This window comes from Heterodontus francisci, chromosome 15, assembly GCF_036365525.1.
Source record: "Heterodontus francisci isolate sHetFra1 chromosome 15, sHetFra1.hap1, whole genome shotgun sequence".
Taxonomy (NCBI): Eukaryota; Metazoa; Chordata; class Chondrichthyes; order Heterodontiformes; family Heterodontidae; genus Heterodontus; species Heterodontus francisci.
Window position 1 is genome coordinate 64,854,039 of NC_090385.1, and position 26,716 is coordinate 64,880,754.

Below are 26,716 nucleotides of genomic sequence, written 5' to 3' on the forward strand. Positions count from 1 at the left end.
GCATTCAGCCATTTCTTGATATCATGTGAAGTGAATTGAACTGGCTGAAGACTGGAATCTGTGATGCTGGCGACCTCAGGAGGAGGCTGAGATAAATCATCCACTCAGCAATCCCAGCTGAAGATGGTTGCAAATGCTTCAGCCTTGTCTTTTTCACTGAAGCATTCAGCTCCATCATCAATGAGGTTGGGAATGTTTGTGGAGTGTCCTCCTCCTATTAGTTGTTTAATTGTCCACTACCATTCATGACTGGATATGGCAGGACTGCAGAGCTTTGATCTAATTTGATGGTTAGCCCTGTCCATTGCATGCTGCTTCCGCTCTTTGGCATGCAAGTAGCCCTGTGTGGTAGCTTCACCGGGTTGACACCTCATTTTCAGGTGTGCCTGGTGTTGCTCTTGGCATGCTCTCCTGCATTCCTCATTGAAGCAGGATTGTTAGCCTGGCTTGGTGGAAGTGCTAGAGTGAGGGATCTCCCAGGCCATGAGGTTACAGTAAAATAAAAGCAAAATACTGCAGATGTTGGAAGTCTGAAATAAAAACAAGAAGTGCTGCAAAATACTCAGCAGGTCTGGCAGCATCTGTAGAGAGAGAAACAAAGTTAACGTTTCAGGTCAGTGACCTTTCATCAGAACACATTTCATTTAGGTATGCCTGGTGCTGCTCTTGGCATGCTCTCCTGCATGAAAGGTCACTGACCTGAAATGTTAACTTTGCTTCTCTCTCCACAGATGCTGCCGGACCTGCTGAGTATTTTCCAGCACTTTTTGTTTTTATTCCATGAGGTTACAGATTTGGTTGAATCCAATTCTCCTGCTGCTTATGCCCCACGACACTTCATGGATGCCCAGTTTTGAGTTGCTAGATCTGTTCTGAATCTATCCCATTTAGCACAGTGATAGTGCCACACAACACAAAGGAGGGCATCCTCAGTGTGAAGATGGGACTTTGTCTATGCATGGACTGTGCAGTGGTCACTCTTACCAATACTGTCATGGACAGATGCACCTGCGACAGGTAGATTGGTGAGGACAAGATCAAGTAGGTTTTTCCTCTTGTTGGTTGCCTCACCGCTTGCCACAGGCCCAGTCTGGCAGATATGTCCATCATAACTCAGCCAGCTAGGTCAGTAGTGGTGCTACTAAGCCACTCTTGGCGCTGGACATTGAAGTCCACCACCCAGAGTACATTCTATGCCCTTGCTACCCTCAGTTCTTTATTTTTAAACATTCATCAATCCAAATACAAAAGGATCAATATTTGTGTTGGCTTCAGTTTCTTCGTTGCAACAGCAGTATAATTTATATCTGTCCCTCGTTGTGACACTCTGAGCAAGCTGAAAATATTTTCTAGACATTGGAAAAGGAAACATTGAAGGAGTGACTGCATTTTTCTATGTCATTGAAGAAGGACACACAGAATGTGTGTATGGTTCCAAACTCCATTTTTCATCATGAAATCCTTCAGAGAAGTCTTTAATGAATTGCTTTGAAATGACTCTCTTCTCAGGAACTCCCAGCAGTTCAGTATGAAGTCCCCTAAATACTTCTGAATGATCTGAGCCAATAAATGGGGCAACAAAATGCAATGTTAAGTTACAAGATCTAATGATCGCTATAATGCTTTCATCACTATGCAGAAAAATGCAAGGCTGGTTTAAAGGGATCTGAAAGAACAACTAGGATTTGGAATCTCCTTTTCCATCTTTGGCTAAGCATCCAAACATGCCTGTACTCCAGCAGACTTGACCTCAAAGAATGGTTGAATCCTGGTTGCGATTTTGATTAGAAAAGGTCCGATCAAAATGGTGTTTGTGTCAAACTAATTGAAGTGCTTTAAGAGGCATGAGAGCATCTCAATGTTGTTCTTCTGGTTTCACATCAGACAAAGCATCGCACACAAGATTTGTCAGGAATATTTTTCTATCCTGTGAGGAACTCCAATTGTAATGTTCCCCAGTTCCCTTACACACAACAGCTGAGCAACTGCAGTAATATAAAGCTGACATTAAAGCAATCTGCTCACCAGGGTGTCTGTCAGCGGCTGATGTGAAGCCAGTCAAGATTTTAAAAACTCTCCAAAGAAGGCAGCATGGTGACTTTCAGACATTTTTCTTGCATCGTGGGGATGAGAGATGCAAGTTGTTCCACAATACCAGTCAGAACAGGGCCAGTATATTAGCCTATTGCTTTGGGAGCAGAATAACTTACTTGTGGCACTTAAGTCAGTGCATCATCTGTTTCCAGCCTCCATTTTCCATGATGAGATTTACCACTTCTTCATTCTTTGCTCAACCCAGAACAGCCATTAGTGTTTACTCAAACTTCTTTGCAACTGGATGTTGAGAATTCTCTCTGCTTTGATTTATAATTGCAAATAAAATCCTTAGGCAGACAAATCTTGATGCAGGAGCTCAATGGATGGTGGGGGGTGTGGGGGGGGGGGGGGTGGGGGGGGTTGCTGAATAACTGAGGGTATAATTTGATTACAGCCTTTGGGGCCTTGGGCAGTATAGAAAGGTATTCGAAAAATTAAAAAATAGACCTTTGGGGTGAAATCAGCAAGCACTTTTCCAGACAAAGGGTAGTGTAAATCTGGAGCTCTTTACTGCAAAAGGCTGTGCAGATTGGCCCAAGTGAAATTATGAAGGCTGAAATCATTAGGTTTTGTTAGGTAAAGATATCAAAGGATAATGAATGAGATGGGTAAATGAAGTTGAGGTACTGACCAACATGATCTAATTTAATGACAAAACAGGTACAAGAGGCTGAATGACCTATTCCTGTTCATATAGCAACCATGAGATTGGATGCAGTGTCCTGGCTTTCAGCATGTAAGGCCTGTTAACTTACTCCTCTACAGCAAAGTGAAAGAGATAACTTTCTGAGTTAACGCCTCACTAATTGATCAAGGAGCTCCTTAATAATCATGATTATGTTCTCCAACACTACATTGTGCAGCTGATAGAATGGTGTGGTGGACAAATAATCATGACATTATTTTTGGGTGGTGACATTCCAGCTTATGCAGACTATTTGATATTTTCAGCTGAGAATTTTCACCATCATTGCAAAAGAACCAAAAGGTGACATAAGGAAAACCTTTTTCACACAGCAAATGGTTAGGATCTGGAACGCATTGCCAGGGACTGCAGCACAGGCAGTTTCAATCATGGCTTTCAAAAGTGAATTGAATAATTATCTGAAAAGAAAAAATTTGCAGGGCTATGGGGAAAAAGTGGGAGAGTGGGACTAGCTGATTGCTCTTGCAGAGAGCCAGCATGGACACTACAGGCCGAGTGGCCTCCTTCTGTGCTGTAACCATTCTAGGATTGTATTAGCAGTCTTCTTCATGAGGGCAACTGAGAATGATTCCATGTTGCGATACATTTTAGGAATCTTTCTGCATCCTGTGACCCAAAGGCTAAAATTCCTCACTTCAGTGTTTACCATTCCACTCTAACTAAGGACCTATTCTCTCCGAATTTAAATACTGGGTTGCCTGATATACTCTTGACAGCTCAGTCTTGCTTTTTGCTATAAATTCAAACTGCTGCTCTTCAATCTGGAAAAAAAAACTTTTCTACTTTTTAACCACATATTTCTGTGGTTAGTAATTAAAGATGGTCTTCACTGGCATACTCACTGACTGAAATTAAATCTCTCCTCAGATAACTAACTTTACACTCTGACTGCTCTTTCTCTCCAGTGATTAACATCATTGCATTACAGTCATCTTTCCGAAATTTGAATGGATTTGATGAACTGACTTGTTTTTAAACTCTTTCATGTTTCTCTCACACATACAAGTATGCATTGTGTGTCACTTTGCTATTTTATGTCCGCCCATCTTGTCTTTAGGTTGTTACGGTTTTCATTGTGAAGCCAGGTGACATAACACAGAAGATAGGTGATGTGGGCCCTGTGTTGTATAACCACTCAAGTCATAGAACCATAGAAATTTACAGCACGGAAGGAGGCCATTCAATCTGTCATGTCTGTGCTGACTGACAAGTAGCCATCCAGCCTAATCCCACTTTCCAGCTCTTGGTCAGTTGCCTTCTAGTGCATATCCAAGTACTTTTTAAATGTTATCAGGGTTTCTGCCTCTACCACTCTTCAAAGCACGATATTCCAGATCCCCACCACCCTCAGGGTGAAAAGAATTTCCCTTGAATCCCCTTTAAACCTCCTACCTCTCACTTGAAATGTATGCCCCTTGGTTATGGACATCTGTTTTGTGGCAGTTTAAGCTACGTGAGGATTAAGGCACGGATCTGACATACAGAAGATATTAGCAAGGCAACAAGTGTAATATTTGGGAATTAAATTGATTTACAGTTGTTTGTCCTGAATATGGAACTGACAGTACCACAGACTTTCAAAGTACTCATACTAAAACATCTAGTTAGCTTTCCCTTAAACATAAAAAATAGAAACAGGAATAGACCATACAGCCCCTCAAGCTTGTTCAGCCATTCAATTGGATCATGGCTGATTTTCTGCCTCAATTCCACTTTCCCATTCTCTCCCCATATTCCTTGATTCCAAGGCACCAAAAATATATCACAGCCTTGAAACATACTCAACAACGAAGCATCCACATCCCTCTGAAGTAGACAATTCCAAGATTCATAAACCCTTTGAGTGAAGAAGTTTCTTCTCATCTCAATTCTAAATGATCAACCCCTTATCCTGAGACTGTGTCCCCATGTTCTAGGATCCCCAGGCAGGGGAAACAACCTCTCAATGTTTACTCTGTCAAGCCCCTTCAGAATCCTATATTTTTCAATGAGATCACCTCTTATTCTTCTAAACTCCGGAGAATATAGGCCCAATTTACTCAGCCTCTCATAATAGGTCAGGCCTCTCATCCCCAGAACTAATCTAGTGAACTTTCGCTGTACCACCTCCAAGGAAACTATATCCTTTCTTAAATATGGAAACTAAAACTGCACACAGTATTCCAGGTGTGGTCTCGCATAGCCCTATGCAACTGTAGCAAGACTTCCTTATTCTTGTACTCCAATTCCCTTGTAATAAAGGCCAACATGTGATTTTCCTTCCTAATTGCTTGCTGTATGTACATGCTAACTTTCTGTGTTCCTTGTACGAGTACACTCAAGTCTCTCTGATCATCAACATTTTAAAGTTTCATGCCTTTTATAAAATATTTTTCTTTTCTATTCTTACTACCAAAGTAAATAACCTCACATTTCTCCACATTATACCCCATCTGCCACCTTGTTGCCCACTCATTTAACCTGCCTATATCTCTTTGCAGCCTCTTTGTGCCCCATTCACAGCTTACATTCCCACCTAGCTTTGTATCATCAGCAAACCTGGACACATTACTCTTGGTCTCTTCGGCTAAGTTATGAATATAGATTGTAAATAGCTGAAGCCCCAGCACTGCTCCTTGCTGCATTCCACTAGTTACAGCTTACCAACTTGAAAACACCCCATTTATGCCTACTCTCTGCTTCCTGTATGTTAACAAATCCTCCATCCATGCTAATATATTACCCCAACCCCTTGAGCCCTTATATTGTGTATTAATCTTTTGTGTGACACCTTATTGAATGCCTTTCGGAAATCCAAGCTTACTAAAATTACTGGTTCCCCTTTATCTACCCGACTAGTTACATCCTCAAAAAAACTCTATTAAGTTTGTCAAACACAATTTCCCTTTTGTTAAACCATGTTGTTTATATCTGGTCATGCTGATTTTCTAAGTAGTTTGTTAAAATTTCATTATTAATAGATTCCAGTATTTTCCCACCAACTGATGTCAGGCTAACTGGCCTGTTGCTCTTCTTTTTCTCTCTCCCTCCTTTCTTGAATAGTGGTGTTACATTTACTAACTTCCAATGTGCTGGGACTATTCAAGAATCTAGGAAAGTTTGGAAAATCATAACCAGTGCATCCACTATCTCTGCAGCTACCTCTTTTAGAACCTGAGGATGTAAGTCATCCAGTCCTGGGATTTGTCAGCTTTTAGTCCCTTATGTTTCTCTAATACTTTTATCTGCTGATATTCATGACTTTAACTTCCTCACTCTTATTAGCTCCCTGGTTACCCTCTATTTCTGGTATGTAATTTGTGTCTTCTACTGTGAAGACAGACACAAAATATTTGTTCAACATCTCTGTCATTCCCATGATAATTTCTCCTGTCTTAAATGTCTCTATACTATTCGCCTCAACCCATCTCTGTGGTAGTGAATTCCTCATTCTCACCAGTCTTTGGATAAATAAATTTCTTCTGAATTCCCCATTTGGTTTCTTGGTGACTATCTTATATTGATGACCTCTAGTTTTGCTGTTCAGCCACAGGTAGAAACACTCGCTATCTATTAAAACTACTCATAATTTTAAAGACCTCTATGAGGTCACTTCTCAGCCTTCTCTTTTTTAAGGCCTGTTCACCCTTTTCAGATGGAGGTAACTGAGTATTTCTGGGATCATCCTTGTAAATCTATTTTTGCACCTTCTCAAGTTTTTCCACCTTTTTTATAATATGACAACCAGAACTGTGCACAGTACTCCAAGTGCAGACCAACCAAGGTTTGATACATGTTATGAACACTGGACCTTGTAACATGATGTCTTAAAAATTGAGATTGTTAAGAGTTCAATGTGGAGTCGGGAAGGTCAGGTGACCTCACCTCCACTCTGCAAAATGTTACCAGGACAACAGAGAACACAGATCAAAGACTGTCTTCTGAAAAAGAGAGACTACAGCACTAACACCTGAAGAACAATTGATTTCATTCTCTCAGACTTTTGGGTCATAAAACAAGGAATCAGTAATTGGGAAATTACAAATAAACCAGGCAGGTGTTAATACTTGGGGGACAATGGAAGGACCTGAGTGGCTTTGTGAATCCAGACTTCTGGTATCTGCATTTTGGAGCAGAACAATAAGCTATTGAATTCTGAGTCCAGATAAATTTAACAGACTTTGAGGGAAAGCAGGCTGTAAGAAGGGATGCGGCCTTAAGACAACCTGTAAGAGAAGACACCCACCGGTGGCATTTAAAGGGAGATGCAGAGAGAGAGAAAGTGATAATGCCTGCTCTCTGAAGATATACAGCAAATGGTTGTAAAGACTTGAACTTATTTTGAGAGTCGCAGCTTGCGGAGTTTCCGGGATCACCGCAAATTGCATTATTCACAGATGTCCAGGTCGGAAGTGCTCAGAGAAGTGAGCAAAGAGAATACTGATTTTTGAAAATTCTGGGAGATCCAACCCATGGCAACTGGGAGGAATCTGGGACTTTTAACTGCAAAGGATTTCGCCATCAAAAAGGACTGTGTAACGTACAAGTGTGGTGTGAGATTTTCAAGTGTTTGAATAAATAAAGAAAATACCTTTATTTGTAATTTGGGGCAACAAAGTACTATTTAGTTAATGTGAGATTTCCTTTCATTTAGTCGCTACAATAAAAGTCTTAAAACGCGAAATCTTGTGTAATTCGTTAAATTAGTCTCGGTGTTCATGTCTTGTATTTTTCCACGTTAACGATTTGTCATGCTAGACCCCCCACCTGCCAAGAATGAGGCATATTAATTTCGCCATATGGACATTAAATTTCAAATTGATGCTGGAAAGAACAGAAGGTCTGTTACAAGGACTGCCAGACACTTGGCTGGAAGATATTTACATACCAATAGGGACGAGAGAGGTTACTCGCCTTATCCAATTAACCCATAATGGACTTTGAGCAACAGACATTTAAGGCAGGGAAGCACATTCCAGGCACTGCTAAGATGGTACTAGCCACAGAGCCAAGACATGGTCAGACCAGTTAGTCACACGACTAACCTGTTTGGCAACCTTTCTGAATTGTACAAACTTTTTGAACTCAGAAAGACTGTTTGCTCCTGGATTGAGAAGATCTCTCCTGTCTGCTCCCATCTCTTTCTTACAAGCTTCTGAATCCACTGAAGACATATGAACCCAAGAGAGAAAGGTCTCCCACAGTGAACAAGGTTTAAGAAGAATACTGGACCCCAATGAAAAGCAAGATCCACCTACAATCAAGGACTCTACAGCGAGCTCGAAGAACCGTAACAAAAGCTCTTCAGATAGTGCCTCAAACTTTTCCACTTTATTTTACTTCTGCTCTTTTCTGTCTCTATTTGTATGTGTGTATCGCATATGCATGCTAGCGTGGGCACGTCGTGTATCCATAGGCATCAACTGAATTAGAGTTTAAGTTCAAGTTTAATAAATGTCAACTTTTCTTCTTTAAACCTAAGAAAACCTGCTTGTGCTGGTTTCTTTGCCATATAACTGAAAGGCGGTGAACGAGGATTCACAAGGGGGAACTAAAAACAGTGTGTTTAAAATTAAACCCTGTTACGGTAAGACCAGGTGAAGGCTGAGAGGGACCCCTAGACACCTTTCTCACCTGGTCGTAGCACGATCTTATTTTCCATGTAATATACGATCGCCTTACTTTTCTTACCAAAATGCAACACCTAACACTTATCTGTTTTGAAATTCATTTGATGGATCAAATATAAGTTCTCCAGTAATGATTAGAAAGAAGGCACTCTCAGCTGCTCCTCAGAACTCAGCACTGTGCACATGCATCTGAAAGTCCATTCAATAGGCTGGTGCCCCTGTGTGATGAAGAACTTCCTCTTATCAGTCCTAGATTTGCCTTTTTTACTAGTTTAACATATGTCTCCTTGTGAAAATGCACAATCTAGTTTGAAGTAATTGTCCAGATTTACATTTTTCATACGATTTACTATCTTATACACCTCATTATTACCTCTCAATAATTGTCAGGAGAAGCTGAAAGAGACAACTTTCTTTCAAGTCTTTCTCCATACATAGACACGAAGGATCAATTTGTGATCTACCACTGACAACCGTCCTTGCATTTAAATCTGAGATAAGATGGCTATCAAAATGAAAGTATGCTGTATTTAAAAAATAGTCTTCACATAATTGGAATTACTGCACATGCCACACAAGATTCCAGTGGTGAACATAGGAACTGGAGTAGGCCATTTATCCCCTCAAGCCTGTTCAGTCATTGATTGCGATCATGGATGATATGAAACCTCGCTTGATATACCTAATTCCATATACCCGACTTTGCCCCATATCCTTACATTTTAGTTAGCAATGGATATCAATCAATCTCAGTTTTAAACTTAACAATTGATTTAGCATCAATTTCTGTTTACTGAAGAGAGTTCCAAACTTCTACCACATTTTGCATGAAGAAGTGTTTCCTATAATAGGCGTTAGGCCCTTAATTGGCCTAATGCGTGCTTAGTGCATCTGCCCATGACAGAAGTGGGTCCATTTGGTTGAAAACCAAACCTCCTCCCAGGTCTCAGCTCATGTCATTGTGTAAACAGCTGTATGAAGATCGTGGAATCAGTGGTGAAGAGTCATCAATTTAAAACTGTCACCAAGGAGAGTGAGCAAGGAGATTTGGACAAATGTATTCAAGCAGAGAATCACAGGTGCACAGAATGCTTTACTACCAGGAAGTAGATGAGGCAGTGCCCATTGCATCATTTCAGGGAAATGTGGATTGAATATTTGTAGCAGAGAAAGATACTGGGCTACGGAAGCCAAGCAGGAGTATGGGAGTTTTAGATTGTTCGAGCGAAGGGCTGGCATTGACATGGGGCAATTTTCACCCAACCTACCCACTGGGAAATTGATGAGATCGGGTCAAACGCAGGTTATACATCCTGCTCAATTTTACTCCCCATTGAAGTTAAAAGGGAGTAATATTGGGCAGGGTGTTCCACCTGATTCTGTGGGTTTCCTGGAGAATGAGTTAGGTTAACATTATCCCCAGTGAGTCAAATGGCTTCCCTCTGTACTAAAAGTTTTTATTGCTCTGTCGAGTGTAGCCTGAGGAAATCAATCCTGCAATTTTATCTCTCTCCCTCCAGGCAGGATAAGCTATTCTTGATGGTAATTATTATTCTCTTTTCCAATTTTCTCACCTCCTCGCCCAGTGTTGACTCCATTACTAAGATACATTTCATGGTGGCAATTGCCTTTTGGCTTCCTATGTGACCATTATTCATAGTGAATTATGACATAATCTATTCTTTTGATTTCCATTTCTTCTTTTCTAATGGGTCCTTTATCCTTTCCCCAAAATCACAAAGATTGCCCCTCGAGCCGAGAAGGAGTTGGTCAAGAAATCAGCTCCGCTCATCTCCCGGTATAATTGTAGAACACAAGAAATAGGAGCAGAAGTAGACCATATGGCCCATTGAGACTGCTCTGCCATTCAATAGGATCATGGCTGATTTTAGGCTTCCATTCCACTTTCCCGCCCACTCCCCATGTTCCTTGATTCCCTGCGAGACCAAAAATCTGTCTATCCCAGCCTTAAATGTATTCAATGATGCAGCATCCACAACCCTCTGGGGTAGAGAATTCCAAAGATTCACAATCCTTTGAGTGAAGTAGTTTCTCCTCATCACAGTCCTGAATGATCGGCCCCTTATCCTGAGACTGTGTCCCTGTGTTCTGGACTCCCTGACTAGCGGGAACAATCTCTCAGCTGCTACTCTATCAAGCCCTTTCAAAATCTTGTATGTCTCAATTAGATCACCTCTCATTCTTCTAAACTCGAGATAATATAGGCCCAATTTACTCAGCCTCTCATCATAGGACAATCCCCTCATCCCTGGGACCAATTCAGTAAATCTTCGCTGCACCGCCTCCAGTGCAAGTATATCCTTTCTTAAATGTGGAGATCAAAACTGCACACAGTATTCCAGGTGCGGTCTCAACAAAGCCCTGTACAATTTTAGTAAGACTTCTTTATTCCTGTACTATAATCCCCTTGCAATAAAGGTCAACATGCTATTTGCATTCCGAATAGCCTGCTGCACCTGCATGTTAACTTTGTGCATTCCTTGTACAAGTACCCCCAAGTCTCTCTGAACATCAAAACTTACCAGTTTCACACCTTTTAAAAAATATTCTGCTTTTCTATTTTTACAACCAAAGTGAACAACTTCACACTTACCTACGTTATTCTCCATTTGCCATCTTGTTGCTCACTCACTTAACCCTGTCTATATCTCTTTGCTGCCTCTCTACATCTTCCCCACAGCTTACCTTTCCATCGAGCTTTGTATCAACAGCAAACTTAGATACATTACTCTCTGTCTCTTCATCCAAGTCATTAACATAGAGTGTAAATAGCTGAGGTCCCAGCACTGATCCTTGCAGCACCCCACTATTCACTGCCTGCCAACTTGAAAATGCCCCATTTATGCCCACTCTCTGCTTCCTGTCTGTTAACCAATCCTCTATTCATGCTAATATATTACCCCCAACACCATGAGCCTTATCTTGCCTATTAATCTTTTATGTGGCACCTTTTTGAATGCCTTTAGAAATCCAGGTACACTACATCTACTGGTCCCCCTTTATCTATCCTACTAGTTACATCCTCAAAAACTCTAATAAATTTATCAAACAGGATCTCCCTTTAATAAAACCATGCTGACTTGTCCTAATCATACTATGCTTTTCCAAGTGCAATGTTAAGACTTCTTTAATAATAGTGTCCAGCATCTTCCCAATGACTGATGTTAGGCTAACTGCCCTATAGCTCCCTGTTTTCTCTATCTCCTTTCTTGAAAAGCAGCGTAACATTTGCCAACTTCCAATCTGACGGGACCATTCCTGAATACAAGGAATTCTGGAAAATCATAGTCAGCGCATCCACTATCTCTGCAGCTATATCTTTTAGAACCCCAGGATGTAGGCCATCTGGTCCCGGAGACTTGTCAGATTTTAGTCCGTCAAGTTTCTCTAATACTTTTTCTCGACTGATATCAATATCCTTAATTTTAGCCCATAGGTTACTGCCTATTTCTGGTATGGAACTTGTGTCTTCTACTGTGAAGACAGACACAAAACATTTGTTCAATGCCTCTGCCATTTCCTCATTCCCATGATGATTTCTCCTGTCTCTGCCTCTAAGGGACCAATGTCTACTTTAGCTACTCTCTTCCTTTTTATGTACTTATAAAAGCTCTTACAATCTGTTTTTATATTACTGGCTAGTTTCCTCTCATATTCTATATTTCCCCTCTATCAACTTTTTGGTGGCCCTTTGTTGGTTTCTAAATCACTCCTAATCCTCAGACTTGCTACCATTTTTTGCAACATTGTTAGTCTAATACTCTCCTTAACTTCCTGAGTGAACCACAGATGGGTCTTTCTAGACGAGTTGTTGTTTTGAATGGACTGCACTTTAGTTGAACCCTTTGAATTGTTTCTTTAAATGTTTCCCACTATTCATTTACCCCCATATCTTCCAGTCCATTTACCCAATTTACCTTAGCCAGTTCTCCCCTCATGCCTACGTAATTGGCTTTGTTTAAGTTTAAGATTCTTGTTTGTGATTGAAATGTGTCACTTTCAAACTTAACATGAAATTCAATGGTATTATGATCACTATTTCCCAGTGGATCTTTTACCAAGACATTGCTTATTAACCCTGCTTCATTACACAATACGGGATCTAAGACAGCTTTATCCCTAGTTGGTTCTACAACATATTGCTCCAAGAAACTGCCATGAAAGCATTCTACAAATTCATCTTCCAGACCACTGTTGCCAATTTGATTGTCCCTGTCTATATGCAGATTAAAGTACCCCACAATTAATACCTTACCTTTTTTGCATTCTCCAATAATTTCCTGCTTAATGTCCTGTCCAATAATATAACTACTGTTAGGGGGCCTGTAAACTACTCCCACCAGTGTTTTCTGACTCCTGCTATTCCTAAATTTCACCCACACTGATTCTACTTCATGATCTTCTGAGGCCAAATCCCTTCTTATTAATGTCCTTATGCCATCCTTTACTATCAGGGCTACCCCTCCTCCTTTGCCATTCTGTCTGTCTGTCTGTCCGAAATATTGGTGTACTCTGGAATATTTATTTCCCAACCTTGATCTCCTTGTAACCATGTCTCAGTAATGGCAATTAGATCTAAATCATTTATCTCTATTCGTGCCACTAGTTCATCTATCGTATTACAGATGCTTCATGCATTCAGATAAAGGAACTTCAATTTCATTTTTACCTCTAATCCCTGCAATGACCTTATCTGCCAATGTACAATTTTTGTTAAACTCTCTGCCCCTTCCTGTCCCATTCTGTTGGGAGTTACCCACATCACTACCTTGCTCCGATGCCTTGACCTCTCTTTGCATTTCTAAATTTCCCTTAACCCAAACCCTACCTCCCACGCCCACCCCTGTTAGTTTAAAGCCCTGTCCACAGCCCTAGTTATGCGATTGGCCAGGACACTGATTCCAGCCCAGTCCAAGTGAAGCCCATCCCAACGGAATAGCTCCCTCTTCCCTGAGTAATGATGCCAGTGCCTCAAAATTCAAAACCCCTTCTTCCCACATCACTCTTTGAGGGATGTAACTCATGTTTGGCTCATGTAACAATCTGGAGATGATTACCTTTAAATTTCTTCGTTATAGTTTGGACCCTAACTCCTCAAATTCTCTAAGCAGAACATAATTTGTGGTTCTACCTATGTCATTTGTTCACACACAGACCACGACAACTGGATCCTCCCCCTCTCACTCCAGGTTCCTTTCCAACTGCGAGGAGATGCCCTTAACCTTGGCACCGGGCAAGCAACACAGCCATTGGAGCTCCTGGTCGCAGCTAGAGAGAACAGTATCTATCCCCCTGACTATACTGTCTCCTATCACTACCACATTCCTCTTCACCCCCGCCACTGGAATGGCATCTTTCACCATGGTGCCATAGTCAGACTGCTCATCCACCTTGCAGTCCTTCTCTTCATCCACACAGGTAGCAAGGACCTCGCCCCTGTTGAACAAGGTCGGGGGCTGAGGCTCCTCCATCACTACATGCTGATTCCCCCTACCTGCCTCACTTGCAGTCATACCCTCCTATCCCTAACGAATGGCCATCCCTAATGTTCTCCCTACTCTAAGGGGTGTGACTGCCTCCTGTAACGGAATATCCAGGTGACTCTCCCCCTCCCTGATGCTCCACAATGTCTGCAACTTAGTCTCCAGCTCGGTAATTCTGAACTGAAGTTGTGCAAGCTGCAGACACTTACTGCAGACATGGCTGTCCCGGATTGCAGTGCATTCCACCGATTCCCACATGCTGCTGTTGCAGCACACCACTAGCCCTGCCATCTCTTTGTAATTTGTTAATCAATTAGTTAATAATTCAAGCTGAAGTAATGAAAAGTTGCACTCACCTACCTTGGAGTCAGAGGAAGAAGACTCACCAACTGCTGGAGGCCGAAAAAGATAGGAAAAGGAGCCCCTTTTTCCCCCTCTGCACTGAATTCCCACATGCAACAAATTTCCAAATTCACTTTGGCAAAGGTCTCTCAGTCAGGCAACTGTCTCTTCTCAACTGCATCCCCTCACTGTTCAGCTAAGAAACTGGTCTGCTTTATATAAGGATTCTGATGACTCACTAGCTAGCTCAGCTTTCTGCTACAATAGTTAACACCTATTGAACCTAACTACTTCCAACTGACTGACAGATAACTGCCACTGCTGGCTGCTTCTTATTTAACAAGGCTATTTACCTAACCAGCAGATTTAAAGCTTGACTCTTAATCTAAAATTTAAACTGGACAAAAACTAACCAGAACTTACCACGTGCACCAAATTTCCAAATTCACTCTGGCAAATGTCTCACTCAGGCAACACTCTCTTCTCAACTGTGTCCCCTCACTGAGTCTGCAAATACATTCTGGCCCCTCGAGAGGAAATGCATAGCCTCCATTCTTTAGCTTTCTTGACCATGCATGAGATTTAGAATCGGGATGGAGTGGGAGATTTACATTTTCTGACTCAGCATTTCTTCTATTTAATAGGCAAAGCACTTCTGTGATAATTTACCCTTCAGCTCACAACACCAGAGCAACAAGTTCCAAGCTAGATATTGTCTGCAGATTGATAATGAGGTGCCTCTTCCTTTTGAAATCAATTCTAGATGAGGCTTGCTGTTGGAAAGGATCTTGTTTTATAAGAATAATCCAGCTCAGTGTGCATTAGCCACTTTCTACTTCAAAGATGTAGCATTTTACACAGGAAGCTTTCAAATGATTGCTAAAGATGATTGTAAAACAAAAATTACGAGACACAAAAATAGTTAAATGCTTTACACCAAAAGTGTTTCACCCAACAGTCCCAAGCAGCCAATCATGGCACTATGATTGTAGACTGCATTGCCACAAGGCAATTGTCAATTAACTGCATTCTTAGGCCATGCAATTGGACACTTGTTATCAGAAATGAAAAGGCTACCATTCCAGATTTGAATATTTCATGGATCAGAGTGAAGCCCGCAAGAGGGAGAGAAGGGGAATGAGGAAGAGTATAAGCACCAGAACGGATGGAAAGAGAGAGAGAGATAAGAAAAGAGAAAAGAAGGGAAATAAGGGAAGGGGAGATAAGAGAAAGGGAAGGCGAGAGAGAGAGAAGACAAGAAGCCAAAACAGGCGAGAAAGTAAGAGGTGTGAAATGGAGGGCAGGAAAGGTAGAGAAAGAAAGGAATTAAGAAAGTGAGGGATGGAAGGAGGGCGAGGGAGACAGTGGCTTAGTGGTAATGTCACTGAACTAGTAATCCAGAGGTCCAGACTGATGCCCAGAGGGCACGGGTTCAAATCCCACCATGGCAGATGGTGGAATTTAAATTCAATTCAGTAATAAAAATCTGGAATTGAAAGCTAGTCTCTGTAATGTTGCCATGAAACTGTCATTGATTGTTGTAAAAACCCATCAGGTAAACTAAGGTCCTTTAGGGAAGGAAATGTGCTGTCCTTAGCTGGTCTGGCCTACATGTGACTCCAGACCCACATCAATGTGGTTGACTCTTAACTGCCCTCTGAAATGGCCTAGTAAGCCACTCAGTTGTCAAGGGCAATTAGGGATGGGGAACACATGCTGGCCTTGCCAGTGACACCCACATCCCATGAAAGGATAAAAAAAAAGAAAAAGTGAGAAAATGAAAGCGAAGGGAAGCAGAGTGAAAGAAACTGAGGTAAGGAAGAATGCTAGAAACAACAGAAAAGAGAGAAAGTTTTTACAGACTTGGAAAATATCCATCTTAGTTAGAGGGGTTTGAGAGATGTTTTCTTTCAAAAATAGGTTCAGTGGTTGAGAATGATTGAATTTGATTCTATTGCTTCTATTTATTGCCAAGGATAATGCATTGAATCAGTGAGCTGTGACCATACATCGGCCAACAAATATATGAGAAAAAGATAGGACATCCCAATATGCCTCACAGGCAATGAATTACTTTTGAAGTATCATTGCTGTTCTTGTGTTGGCAAATGCAGAAATAGAGTAAGGTCCCACAAAGAGCAATAAAACAAATGATCAGGTTATTCATTTCAGTGATGCTGGTTGAGGGATAAATGTTGCCCACCTATATTCAGTCCTGGCAGGATTCCAGACATCAGTAAGAGTGCTGCTCTATATGAAACTAATGGTAATTAAAACAGCTTCAAAAGCTTTTGATAAAGGAGGGTGGCAGAAACACTTTAGCAAGTAGTCCATCTATTGGGGATATAAGACACACAGCTCCCTTTGTCATTGCACTGTATTAGATTTACCTTCATTGGGCTGGATCTACTGCTTTCAGATACACCCTTATGCCCACACACAAATAATTGATTGAAATTGGTCTTGAATCTGTAATTCTCAGACTGTTTCAGTTTTTGAAGTTCGTGCCAGGATTTTCTTGGGAGTTACAGTGTGTGTTTAAATAAAACAATCTCTGCAAATGCTCTTTCTAATCCTGAACTTTGTACAAAATACATTTCATCAAGTGTCACAGAACAGGTATGAGTTCTCTTCATAGAGGAACCCTTAAATTAAGAGTTTCCCATGGAAGAAGAAGGTGATAATTACTTTCAATAAAAATTCCCTTGAATGAATTTGAGGCATACTTCATATTAAAAGTTGCTGGCTGATAAATTCCTCTGAGCTACTCCAAATCTGCCAGCTTTACTCTGTTGGAAGTTCCAATGTAATAAAGCTTACAGAGTGGGAGCAGCTCGAAGCAATTTCCTGGCCATTGTGTCCATTACAATTAGTAAATCCATTACTAAATCCTTATGATCCTACCAACAGTAACATGTATTTTTATATCGTCTTTAAACATAATAAAGTATCCCAAGGCACTTCACAAGTCACCGAACTGCAGAATCATTTATATTAATGCCTTTGATACCCTCAGGATATACAAGCTGCTTTACAGCTGATAAAGAACTTCTGAAGTGTAGTCACAGTTGTTTATTTATTTTTATTATTTAGAGATACAGCACTGAAACAGGCCCTTCAGCCCACTGAGTCTGTGCCGACCAACAACCACCCATTTATACTAACCCTACAGTAATCCCATATTCCCTATCACCTCCCTACACTAGGGGCAATTTACAACGGCCAATTTACCTATCACCTGCAAGTCTTTTGGATGTGGGAGGAAACCGGAGCACCCGGCGAAAACCCACGCAGACACAGGGAGAACTTGCAAACTCTGCACAGGCAGTACCCAGAATCGAACCCGGGTCCCTGGAGCTGGGAGGCTGCGGTGCTAACCACTGCGCCACTGTGCCGCCACTGTATTGGACAGAAATGCAGCAGCAAACTTGTACATAGCAAGGTCCCACAAATCAATTAGACAAATGATCAGGTAATCTCTTTTAATGGTATTGGTTGAGGGATAAATATTGGCCTGGACACCAGAACTCCCTTGATGTTCTTTGAATAATATCATGGGGTCATTTACGTCCACCTGAAAGGAAAGGAGGGCCTTGATATAACAGCCCATCTGAAAGACAGCACCTCTGGCAGTAAGCATTCCCTCAGTACTGAAGTGAAATGTTAGCCTAGGTTATGTGTTCAGGTTTCTGGAGTGGGACTAGGTAGACGACTAAAGCAGAGTCAAAATGTTACATTTTGAGGAGACTTTTAAAGTTGTTCAAAGAAATATCAAGGCAAAGAGGTCAGAGATAGAGAATTTCATATGGTACAGCTGAGAAGTGCAGGAGATCCAGGTCACAAGAACTACGTGCCCAGTCTGGGATACAATACTGGAGGCTACTGCAGTTGTAGGGTTGGGTAAGGCAATGAGGGACCCATGAACAAGGTCGTGAACTTTGAATTCGGTATATTTGGAGAAAAGGAAGGTCAGCAAGGACAAGGGTGATAAGGTGAATGAAATTTGACGAGGGACAGGATGCTAATGCAAAATTTTGGATATGTTGATTTTTGCGTAGGGAGGAGCTCAGGATACCATCATGGAATGCACTGGAGAAGTCAAGTTTTGAGGTAACAAAAGCACAGAGCAGGGTTTCAACATTGGTGGGAGTAACATTATGGCAGAGGTAGGCAATGTTGGAAAGTGGAAATCTTGAAGAAGAAGAAAGTTTTGATTCATTCATAACTTAATGCCAGATTGGCAATCTGAATAAACAGAGACAGTCAAGTGAAAATGCAGGTAGAAGAGACATAAAGCTAGGCTTTGTGAGCATACATATAGAAACTGATTCAATACCTGCAGACGATGGTCAGGATTTTTCCAGCCCATTGGCGAAGGGCTGGCTAACGGCAGGGGAAGGCATCAGGAAGAGAGCCCAACGTCTCCCCGCCACCATACCATATTGCCAGTGGCGGGCAGGTTGGCAGCTTGGCTGCCTGCTGGGTGGCCAATTGAGTCACCTAAGTGGCCAGTTATGGACTACCTCCTGCCTCTGCAGGCACTTTGCATGCATCGGGAGGGCCTGCCGCCATGTGGAACCTACAGGCCTCCTAGCGGACTCCTTTAGGGGCACTTCATGGCCACGGAAAGGCTCCCCGGCAACAATGGCCATCCTCGTGGCATCAGCACTGCCCGTGCTTCACAAGCCCCACCCCCACACCCAAATTTGCCAGGGCATGGTTGCCAGGCCCCGACTTCCCCAATCTACCTGAACTCTCTTTGAGGGGGCCTCACCATTCAGCCTGATGTCTTTAAGGGGCATCATGTAAATAGGACTACGGGAGACAAGGTTTGGATTTAGGGATTGGAGGGGAAGGCAATGCTGGAAATGTGTTGCCTATGTTAAGATAGGTAAGAGAGGAATCAAAACCAAAGTGAACTTTGGTCAAGTTCCATCTCAATCAGTTGGGTTCAGGTATCCGCTACAGTATATCCCACAAGGTAACCAAGTTACAGCACTTTTAAAATGCCGGATGTAAAGCATATTCAGAAAATTGTGTATGCTAGAACTCATTTGATTAAAAGTCATTATTTAAATTAAAGGTATTTGCATCTTGTTTTCCGTCTGCATGTTATCTGGGCACACGGAAAATTAGTATTCTGCTACATAGCAACCCTAGATAAACTATTTCCTATTCAATTGTGGGCTGGCCATCAAGCTACATATTAATGAGAAACTGCAGCAGGAACCACTAACCCAAAATGAGTTGTCATTTTAATTAAACATATTCAGAATGTTACAGTAATGTATTCTTCACATAAGGTATACAAAGCACACTGCAGGGAGCTAGACAAGTCTACCTGCTAAAACTCATTGAGTACGTTCTGCTCATCCTCTCATCTCCACCTACACTGATGTTGAGGTATTGAGAGAAAAAATAAAAGCAAGTACAATACAAATTCAAAGCACTCAAAGGGTGCTTACTAGCATCGTAACATAGGAGCAGGAGTAGGCCATTCAGCCCATCGAGCCTGCCCCGCCATTCAATATGATCATGGCTGATCATCCACTTCAATGCCTTTTTCCCACACTATCTTCATACCCTTTATGTCATTTGTATTTAGAAATCTGTCAGTCTCTGCTTTAAACATACTCAATGACTGAGCTTCCACAGTCCTCTCGGGTAGAGAATTCCAAAGATTCACAACCCTCTGAGTAAAGAAATTTCTCTTCATCTCTGTCCTAAGTGGCTTCCCCCTTACTTTGAAATGTGTCCCCTGGTTCTAGACTCCCCAACCAGGGGAAACATCTTAGCTGCATCTACCCTGCCTATCCCTTTAAGTATTTTATAGGTTTCAATGAGATCACCTCTCATTCTTTGAAACTCTAGAGAAAATAGGCCCAGTTTCCCCAATCTCTCTTCATAGGACAGTCCCGCCATCCCGGGAACAAGTCTGGTGAATCTTCGTTACACTCCCTCTATGGCAGTAATATCCTTCCTAAGGTAAGGGGACCAAAACGGCACACAGTACTCCAGGTGCAGTCTAACCAAAGTTCTATACAATTGAAGCAAGACTTCACTACTTCTGTACTCAAATCCTCTTGCAATAGAGGCTAACATACCATTAGCCTTCTTAATTGCTTGCTGCACCTGCATGCTAGCTTTCAGTGACTTAATGACACTCTTGACATTCTGCATTCTAAGCCTAGTTGATGCTCGCCTTTGTTTCGCCTGCCTTCTAATGTCACTTGCTACTTTTCTACCCTCCTGTTACCAGCTTTACTTCCTTCCAATTTGAGCTACCTCTCAGGTTCCCATCCCCCTGACAAGCTCGTTTAAACCCTCCCCAACAGCACTAGCAAATCGCCCTGTGAGGATATTAGTTCCGGTCCTGTTAGGGTGTAGCCCGTCCATCTTGTACAGGTCCCACCTGTACCAGAACCGGTTCCAGTGCCTCAGAAATATGATGCCCTCCCTCCTACATCAATTCTCCAGCCACATGTTCAATTGATCAATCCTCCTATTCCTATGCTCACTGGCAAGTGACGCTGGGAGTAATCCTGAGATTACTGCTTTGGAGGTCCTGCTTTTTCACTTCCTTCCTAACTCCCTAAAATCTGCTTTCAAGACCTCATCCCTCTTCCTACCAATGTGGACCATGACCTCTAGCTGTTCAACCTCCCCCAGAGGGATGTCCTGCAGCCGCTCCGTGACAACCTTGACCCTGACACCAGGGAGGCAACACACCATCCTGGAGTCACATTTACAGCTGCAGAAACACCTGTTTGATCCCCTGACTATCGAATCTCCTATCACTATTGCTCTTCCACTCTTCTTCCTCCCCTCCTGTGCAGCTGAGTCACCCATGGTGCCACGAACTTAGCTCTGGCTTCACTCCCCCGAGGAACCATCACTCTCACCAGTATCCAAAATGAAGGCCAATTAGCATGCAAGATAGACACCGAGGACTCCTACACTGCCTGTCTGGTTCTCTTACAATGCCTGGTGGTCACTCATTCCCTCTCTGCCTGCATGTTCCTAACCTGCGGTGTGACCACCTCCCTAAACATACTATCCACGTAGTCCTCTGCCTCGCAGATGCACAAGCTTCTGCAGCTGGTGACATGCCCTGCAGATGTGTTCGTCTAGGACATGCGGTGTGTCCAATACTTCCCATATACCGCAGGACGTACATTCCACTTGGCCGAGCTGACCTGCCATAACGTAACTTTAAAGAAGTAAAATAAGTGACCAGTTACTCACCAATCAACTTCTTCCCCTGTACCGAAGAAAGAGTCAGCTACTGGAGGCTGAAAAAGGTGGAAGGAAGGAAGGAGGGGAAAGGAAAAGGAAGGAAGGAAGGAAGGAGGGGAGGGAGGGAAGGAAGGAAGGAGGGAAAGGGGGGAAAGGAAGGAAGGAAGCAAGTAAGCAAGAAAGAAAGCAAGAAAGCAAGAAAGAAGCCTCTCCCTCATGCACCAAACTCCCACTTTACACTCTGTGCACTCAAATATATTTTCTTCTTAATTTATTTATTAATTGAAAGGATTTTAACATTGTGTCTGCTAATGATAATTGTGAATACTTTATGCTGGAACAAGAGGTCCTGAACATGTTCTAACTTTCAATAGCACAATGCACTTATTCACCTCCAACTATCTTATTCCAGTATTGCACAAACTAGAATCTTCATCTTAACCTATGTTAAAAAATATGAAACAGTCTTCATGTATTGTACAAATCCCACAAGCCTTCCCAAAAAGAATTTAATGTAAAAAAAAATTGTAATCTCTCAACAAATGATTTCATATAGTCACAAGATATCCAATTATTCAAAAAATAATTAAAACCAGATGAGATATTTTCACAGCAAATAGGATGTCACAGCTTAAAGTATAAAGAAGGTGGATTCCCAAAATAACATTAAAACATGATCCTAAAAGCAATATTTCCAAATAATAAAGCAAATGTACGAACAAGCAATGTAGGTGATAAAGTGAACAGTTGTCATTTTGGCTACCTCTGATCTATCCCAGGGTACCAGTTCTGGCTGTTTCTCCTTCCTTGGTGATGCTATACTGAAGCATGGGGTCAGATTTTATATGCAGATGACACTTACCTTTGCACTACCAGGTCTTCCGTTGACCCTACATCTGTTACACTAACATTAAATATTAAAACTTGGATGATCCAGAACTTCTAACAAAATGACAGTAAAATCAAGGCCACCCTCTTTGACTCCTTCAAACACCCACAAATCTATCTCTCAATCTGGCTGCCACCTTAGAGTTGGGGAATTTTTTGCAATAATGCTTGATTTTTGCTCCTTCCCCATATTTTATCTATCAACATGACTGCTTTCAACATTGTCCGCTACCTTCCCCCTCTCCAGCGCTAAAATTCGAATTTTTGCTTTTCTCATCACGTGGTGAGTCCTCTTCAATCTTTACTGAGAGGGTGCTACACTGTCAGAGGTGCCGTCTTTCAGATGGGACGATAAACCAATGGATGTAAAAGATCCCATTGTACACAGAATAGGGAGGTTCTCCCGTGTCCTGCCAAATATTTATCCCTCAAACTCCTAAAAACAGATGAGCTGCTCACTATCTCATTGCTGTTTCTGGCATCTTGCTGTGTACAAGTTGGCTGGCATGTTTCCTACATTACAGCAGTAACTACATTCAAAAGTACTTTATTGGTTGTAAGGTGCTCTGGGACACCCCGAGATCATGATAGGCTCTATTTAAATGCAAGCCTTTCATTTGTTCTCTCCATGTTGGCCTCCTCGCCTCTACCTTTGATAAAATCAAAGTCATTCAGAATGCTATGGCTCACATTAAAGCCTGTGTCCCCATTGGCTCTGTCCTTATCAAGCTCCACTGGCTTCCTATATTTGACTCTCACCATCACCTTCAAATCCCTCCAAGGCCTCACCCCTCCCTAGCTCCACAATATCCCCCAGTCCCACATCTCTGTGCACATCCTGCATGTCATCTAATTCCACAAATACAGCCTACTCCTAATTCTCTGCTGCACAATTGGAAGTTATTTTTTCAGCTATCTTGCCCCTACCTTCTGAATTTCTTTCTTCAACATCTCGCTATCACTGCAAAAGTCTCAAGACACACCTTTTTTAAGGGGGGTTTGTTCCATCTGGCTGACTTCCTTCCCTATGTTCCGGCTTGGTTCCCATTCACTATCCACCACCCTGTAAACCAAGGTGTTGTTGTGACTAAGGAAATGTTTATTTAGCAAATCATTTCTTCTGATGCATGGGTGAAGAAAACAGAAGTTAAACAGATGAGTATCATCTGTTCTGCCCAGACATAGAAATTAAACTCGGTTCATGAAAATCATCTACCATGTGTGCTAACTCAGAATGGTGCAGGTATAGTGTAGAGATTTTCTTGAAATCTTCTGAAAATACGTGAAAGCTTTGAGAAAGCTGGGCTAAAGGTGTGGAAGAAAAATTGCCATGGGTTTACGTGCTGTATTATGATCACAACTAATATAAATGTCTCATGAATAAAAACAGAAAGTTCTAGAAATGCACAGCAGGTTGCTTGACTTCTGAAAGAGCCTTACTTAAGTGCCACACCAAAACATTAATCTATCTTTCTCTTTCAGGTGCTGATTGGTCTACTGCACTTCCAAACATTAATTCTTTTCCTTCAAATTTCCAGTAGTCACTCTTCCTCCTTCTATCTCCATAATGGAAGTGCCTCTTAAGAAAGAACGCTACAGTAACTGTTTTGGTTCAAATGAACGTTCCAACATGTTTTTGTGCAAAAATAGGGACATAAAGCAGATTAAAGCAAAACCTGAGCCCAAGTGTTTTCATCATCTTGTGGATCCCTAATTTCAGCAAGATACTCACTGGAGTATTAAAAGAACTCAACAATCAACAACTAGAAAAATGTTCTCAAAAAAGATCTTTGCCCTTAGCCACATGTAGTGAATACAAAACAGGGAAATTAAATATCATTCCAATATAGTTGAAAAGCTGTCACCAGGTTAAATAAACAAGCCATACTGGATAGAGCAGGAAAACAGAGAAATATGAAATAAACAGAATAAAAATTAACAGTAAAACTCTTAGCTGGAAGTGTTAAAACATAGCATTGAGACATTGGAAATGGAACTACAACAACACTCACGGGCTGGAGATTTTCTTTCTATTCCATAGAGATTCATTCGGATAGACGTTATGAATCACTGCCAGCCAGGATTGCACAACACAACATAATTTTACAGTGCACATTGGTGCAGACAGAGGACTCAGAAATCAACCCTGATAAATCTATTCCCCCAGATGCTTGAGGAATAAACACAGAATGATTAACAAAAGAAATTGAATGTTGCAGTGCATGGGTCCGGATCAATATTGGTGTGCAGTATTACATTTGCTCTACCATGCACATTTTCCAAAGCTAATGCCAGAGTTTTTTTCAAATCAGGTTAAGTATTTCCATTTATTTACTCATTATAGATAAGGGTAAAGTTTTTTTTTTTAAAGTGAGCTTTTTAAGGGCTCAAGATAGGAGATGCCAGGGCTGGGGAATTGAACACTTTTAAGTTTGGCACTCTGTTATGCACCCTCAGGTCACTTACAGCATTGATCTATTCTGCTCTCATAAAACATACCTTAATGCCATCTACAAAAATATCAACTATGATGCAACATAAAGGGATTGAGATGCCACACACACTGGTACATCGACCTGCTCCTAATTCAGCCAGTTGCAGCTGAAGTCTTCTTAGCTTCTTGTTGTCATAAGTTCTAAAAATCAAGACTGTTCTCAAAATCTATAAGCGAGTCTGTTAGTAACAGTTTATTTCTTTAAAAGTATGCAGAGTAAAAACTATTTAAAAAGCTGTAGTTCAACTGATCCTAACTAATGAGAAGCTGTGAGGTGACTCACCTGTCCAAAGATCAGGGTGGTGTTCTGAGGGCTGGTTCCATGTTGGTATACAGCGTTTATGTTGGTAGGACTCCCAACTGCAAGGTACGATTTCTGGTCGTTGACAGCGAATACAGGATGTGGAGAGCCGGCGCATCGGATACTCTCGTAAAAAGAGCTTTCCGAGGCGGTGGATGTACTTCCCGGCCGGTATCCTGACATATTAGAAAATGTGCAAACTGGGCTAAACGAGGGCGGACAGGCGCTGCGCCAAACCAAGTCAAAGCTAAAGGCGGTAGAGTGCAGAATGCTTATTTTCCCAAAGAATAGGCGTGCCCGAACCACCTTCCCTGGGCTCTAAGTGGCAGCTGTCTGGAGACACCTCCCAGGGCGATGTTACCACATTCACAACACGCCCTACTCAGCCTAGACAAGTTTTCAGAAAGGAATTGCTTCACTTGTTGCCTGAATCTCCCTGATTTCTTGAATAGTTGAAAATGAACATACCTGTGAATATTCAACTCATGATTTTTTGTAAGCTTACTAGATAAGACTCTCTCCCTTTAATACACTTCTTCAAACCTACCTCTGACCAAGTTTTTGATCGTCTGCCCTAATATCTCCTTATGTGGCGGTTAATTTTTGCTTGACAATGTTTCTATGAAGCGCATTGGGATGTTTACGTTAGAGGCGTTATATACATGCAAATTGTTGTAATTGTAAAACATACAAAACTCCAAATGCCTTTGACAACACAAATTGCATAAACTGTTCAGATCTGTGATGTTAATATATAAAATATTGGGAGACCAGTAGCACCTAATAGGGGTGAGAGAAAACAACATTCAAAAATACTGGATCACACACTTGAGTAACTTGGAAATGTGATATTGTTGTCCTAAATTTATATATGAAATTAACTTGCTATTTAGATGTGCCATGAATTGAATTGCTCAATTACATTCAAGTCTCAGGGACTTATTTACATACTGCTGACTGTGTGTCAGATGATGATTTGTAATACTAAAATGTAAGGAGGAGGCGATACAACACCTAACTGACTAATTCAGTCCACTCCATTCACCCTATTTATTAAAAAAAATTCTGCTTCTTTCATGGTGTATGCTCAGAGCATTTCTGTTTCCTTTGTCTTCTGCCTCACTAAACTCAGAGCCACTTTGTGTTTAAGATTATTTTAATCTAAAAAAAATGCAATATCTAGACTTTGGCACTGAAGTCAAATGTATAGAATTTCAAGTCCAGCATTGGACACTGAGTCAGCCAATGAAATCATTCTATACTGGCAGGCGTGATTGTCTTAGGAAGTGTATTTTCTGGATAATGACTGGGTGAAACTAGTGCTTGTATCATACTATGTGCAAAACAATCAAGCCTTCCATTGAGATATCTAGAATTTTAAGAGTGTTATAGGTGAGCTATATTAAGGATATGCAAGTGCAGTGTTTATACTATTTTGACACTCAGTGATTGTGAATCCAAATTCTATTATAACAAGCTGTGAAACTGAATTTAATAAATTTGAGTATTTTACAAGCTGGTAAAAATGATTACTGATTA

General features: G+C 41.5%; 1 protein-coding gene across 1 annotated transcript in view; it reads right to left on the reverse strand.

Moving 5' to 3' along the window:
• Positions 1-25,474, reverse strand: part of pof1b (POF1B actin binding protein) — a 129,626-nt gene extending 104,152 nt beyond the window's left edge. Inside the window, exon 1 of the mRNA XM_068047997.1 lies at positions 25,160-25,474. Within this exon, the coding sequence (XP_067904098.1) occupies positions 25,160-25,360 (201 nt within the window). The 5' untranslated portion in view covers positions 25,361-25,474. The remainder of the gene's footprint in view (positions 1-25,159) is intronic.
• Between the last annotated feature and the right edge of the window lie 1,242 nt (positions 25,475-26,716).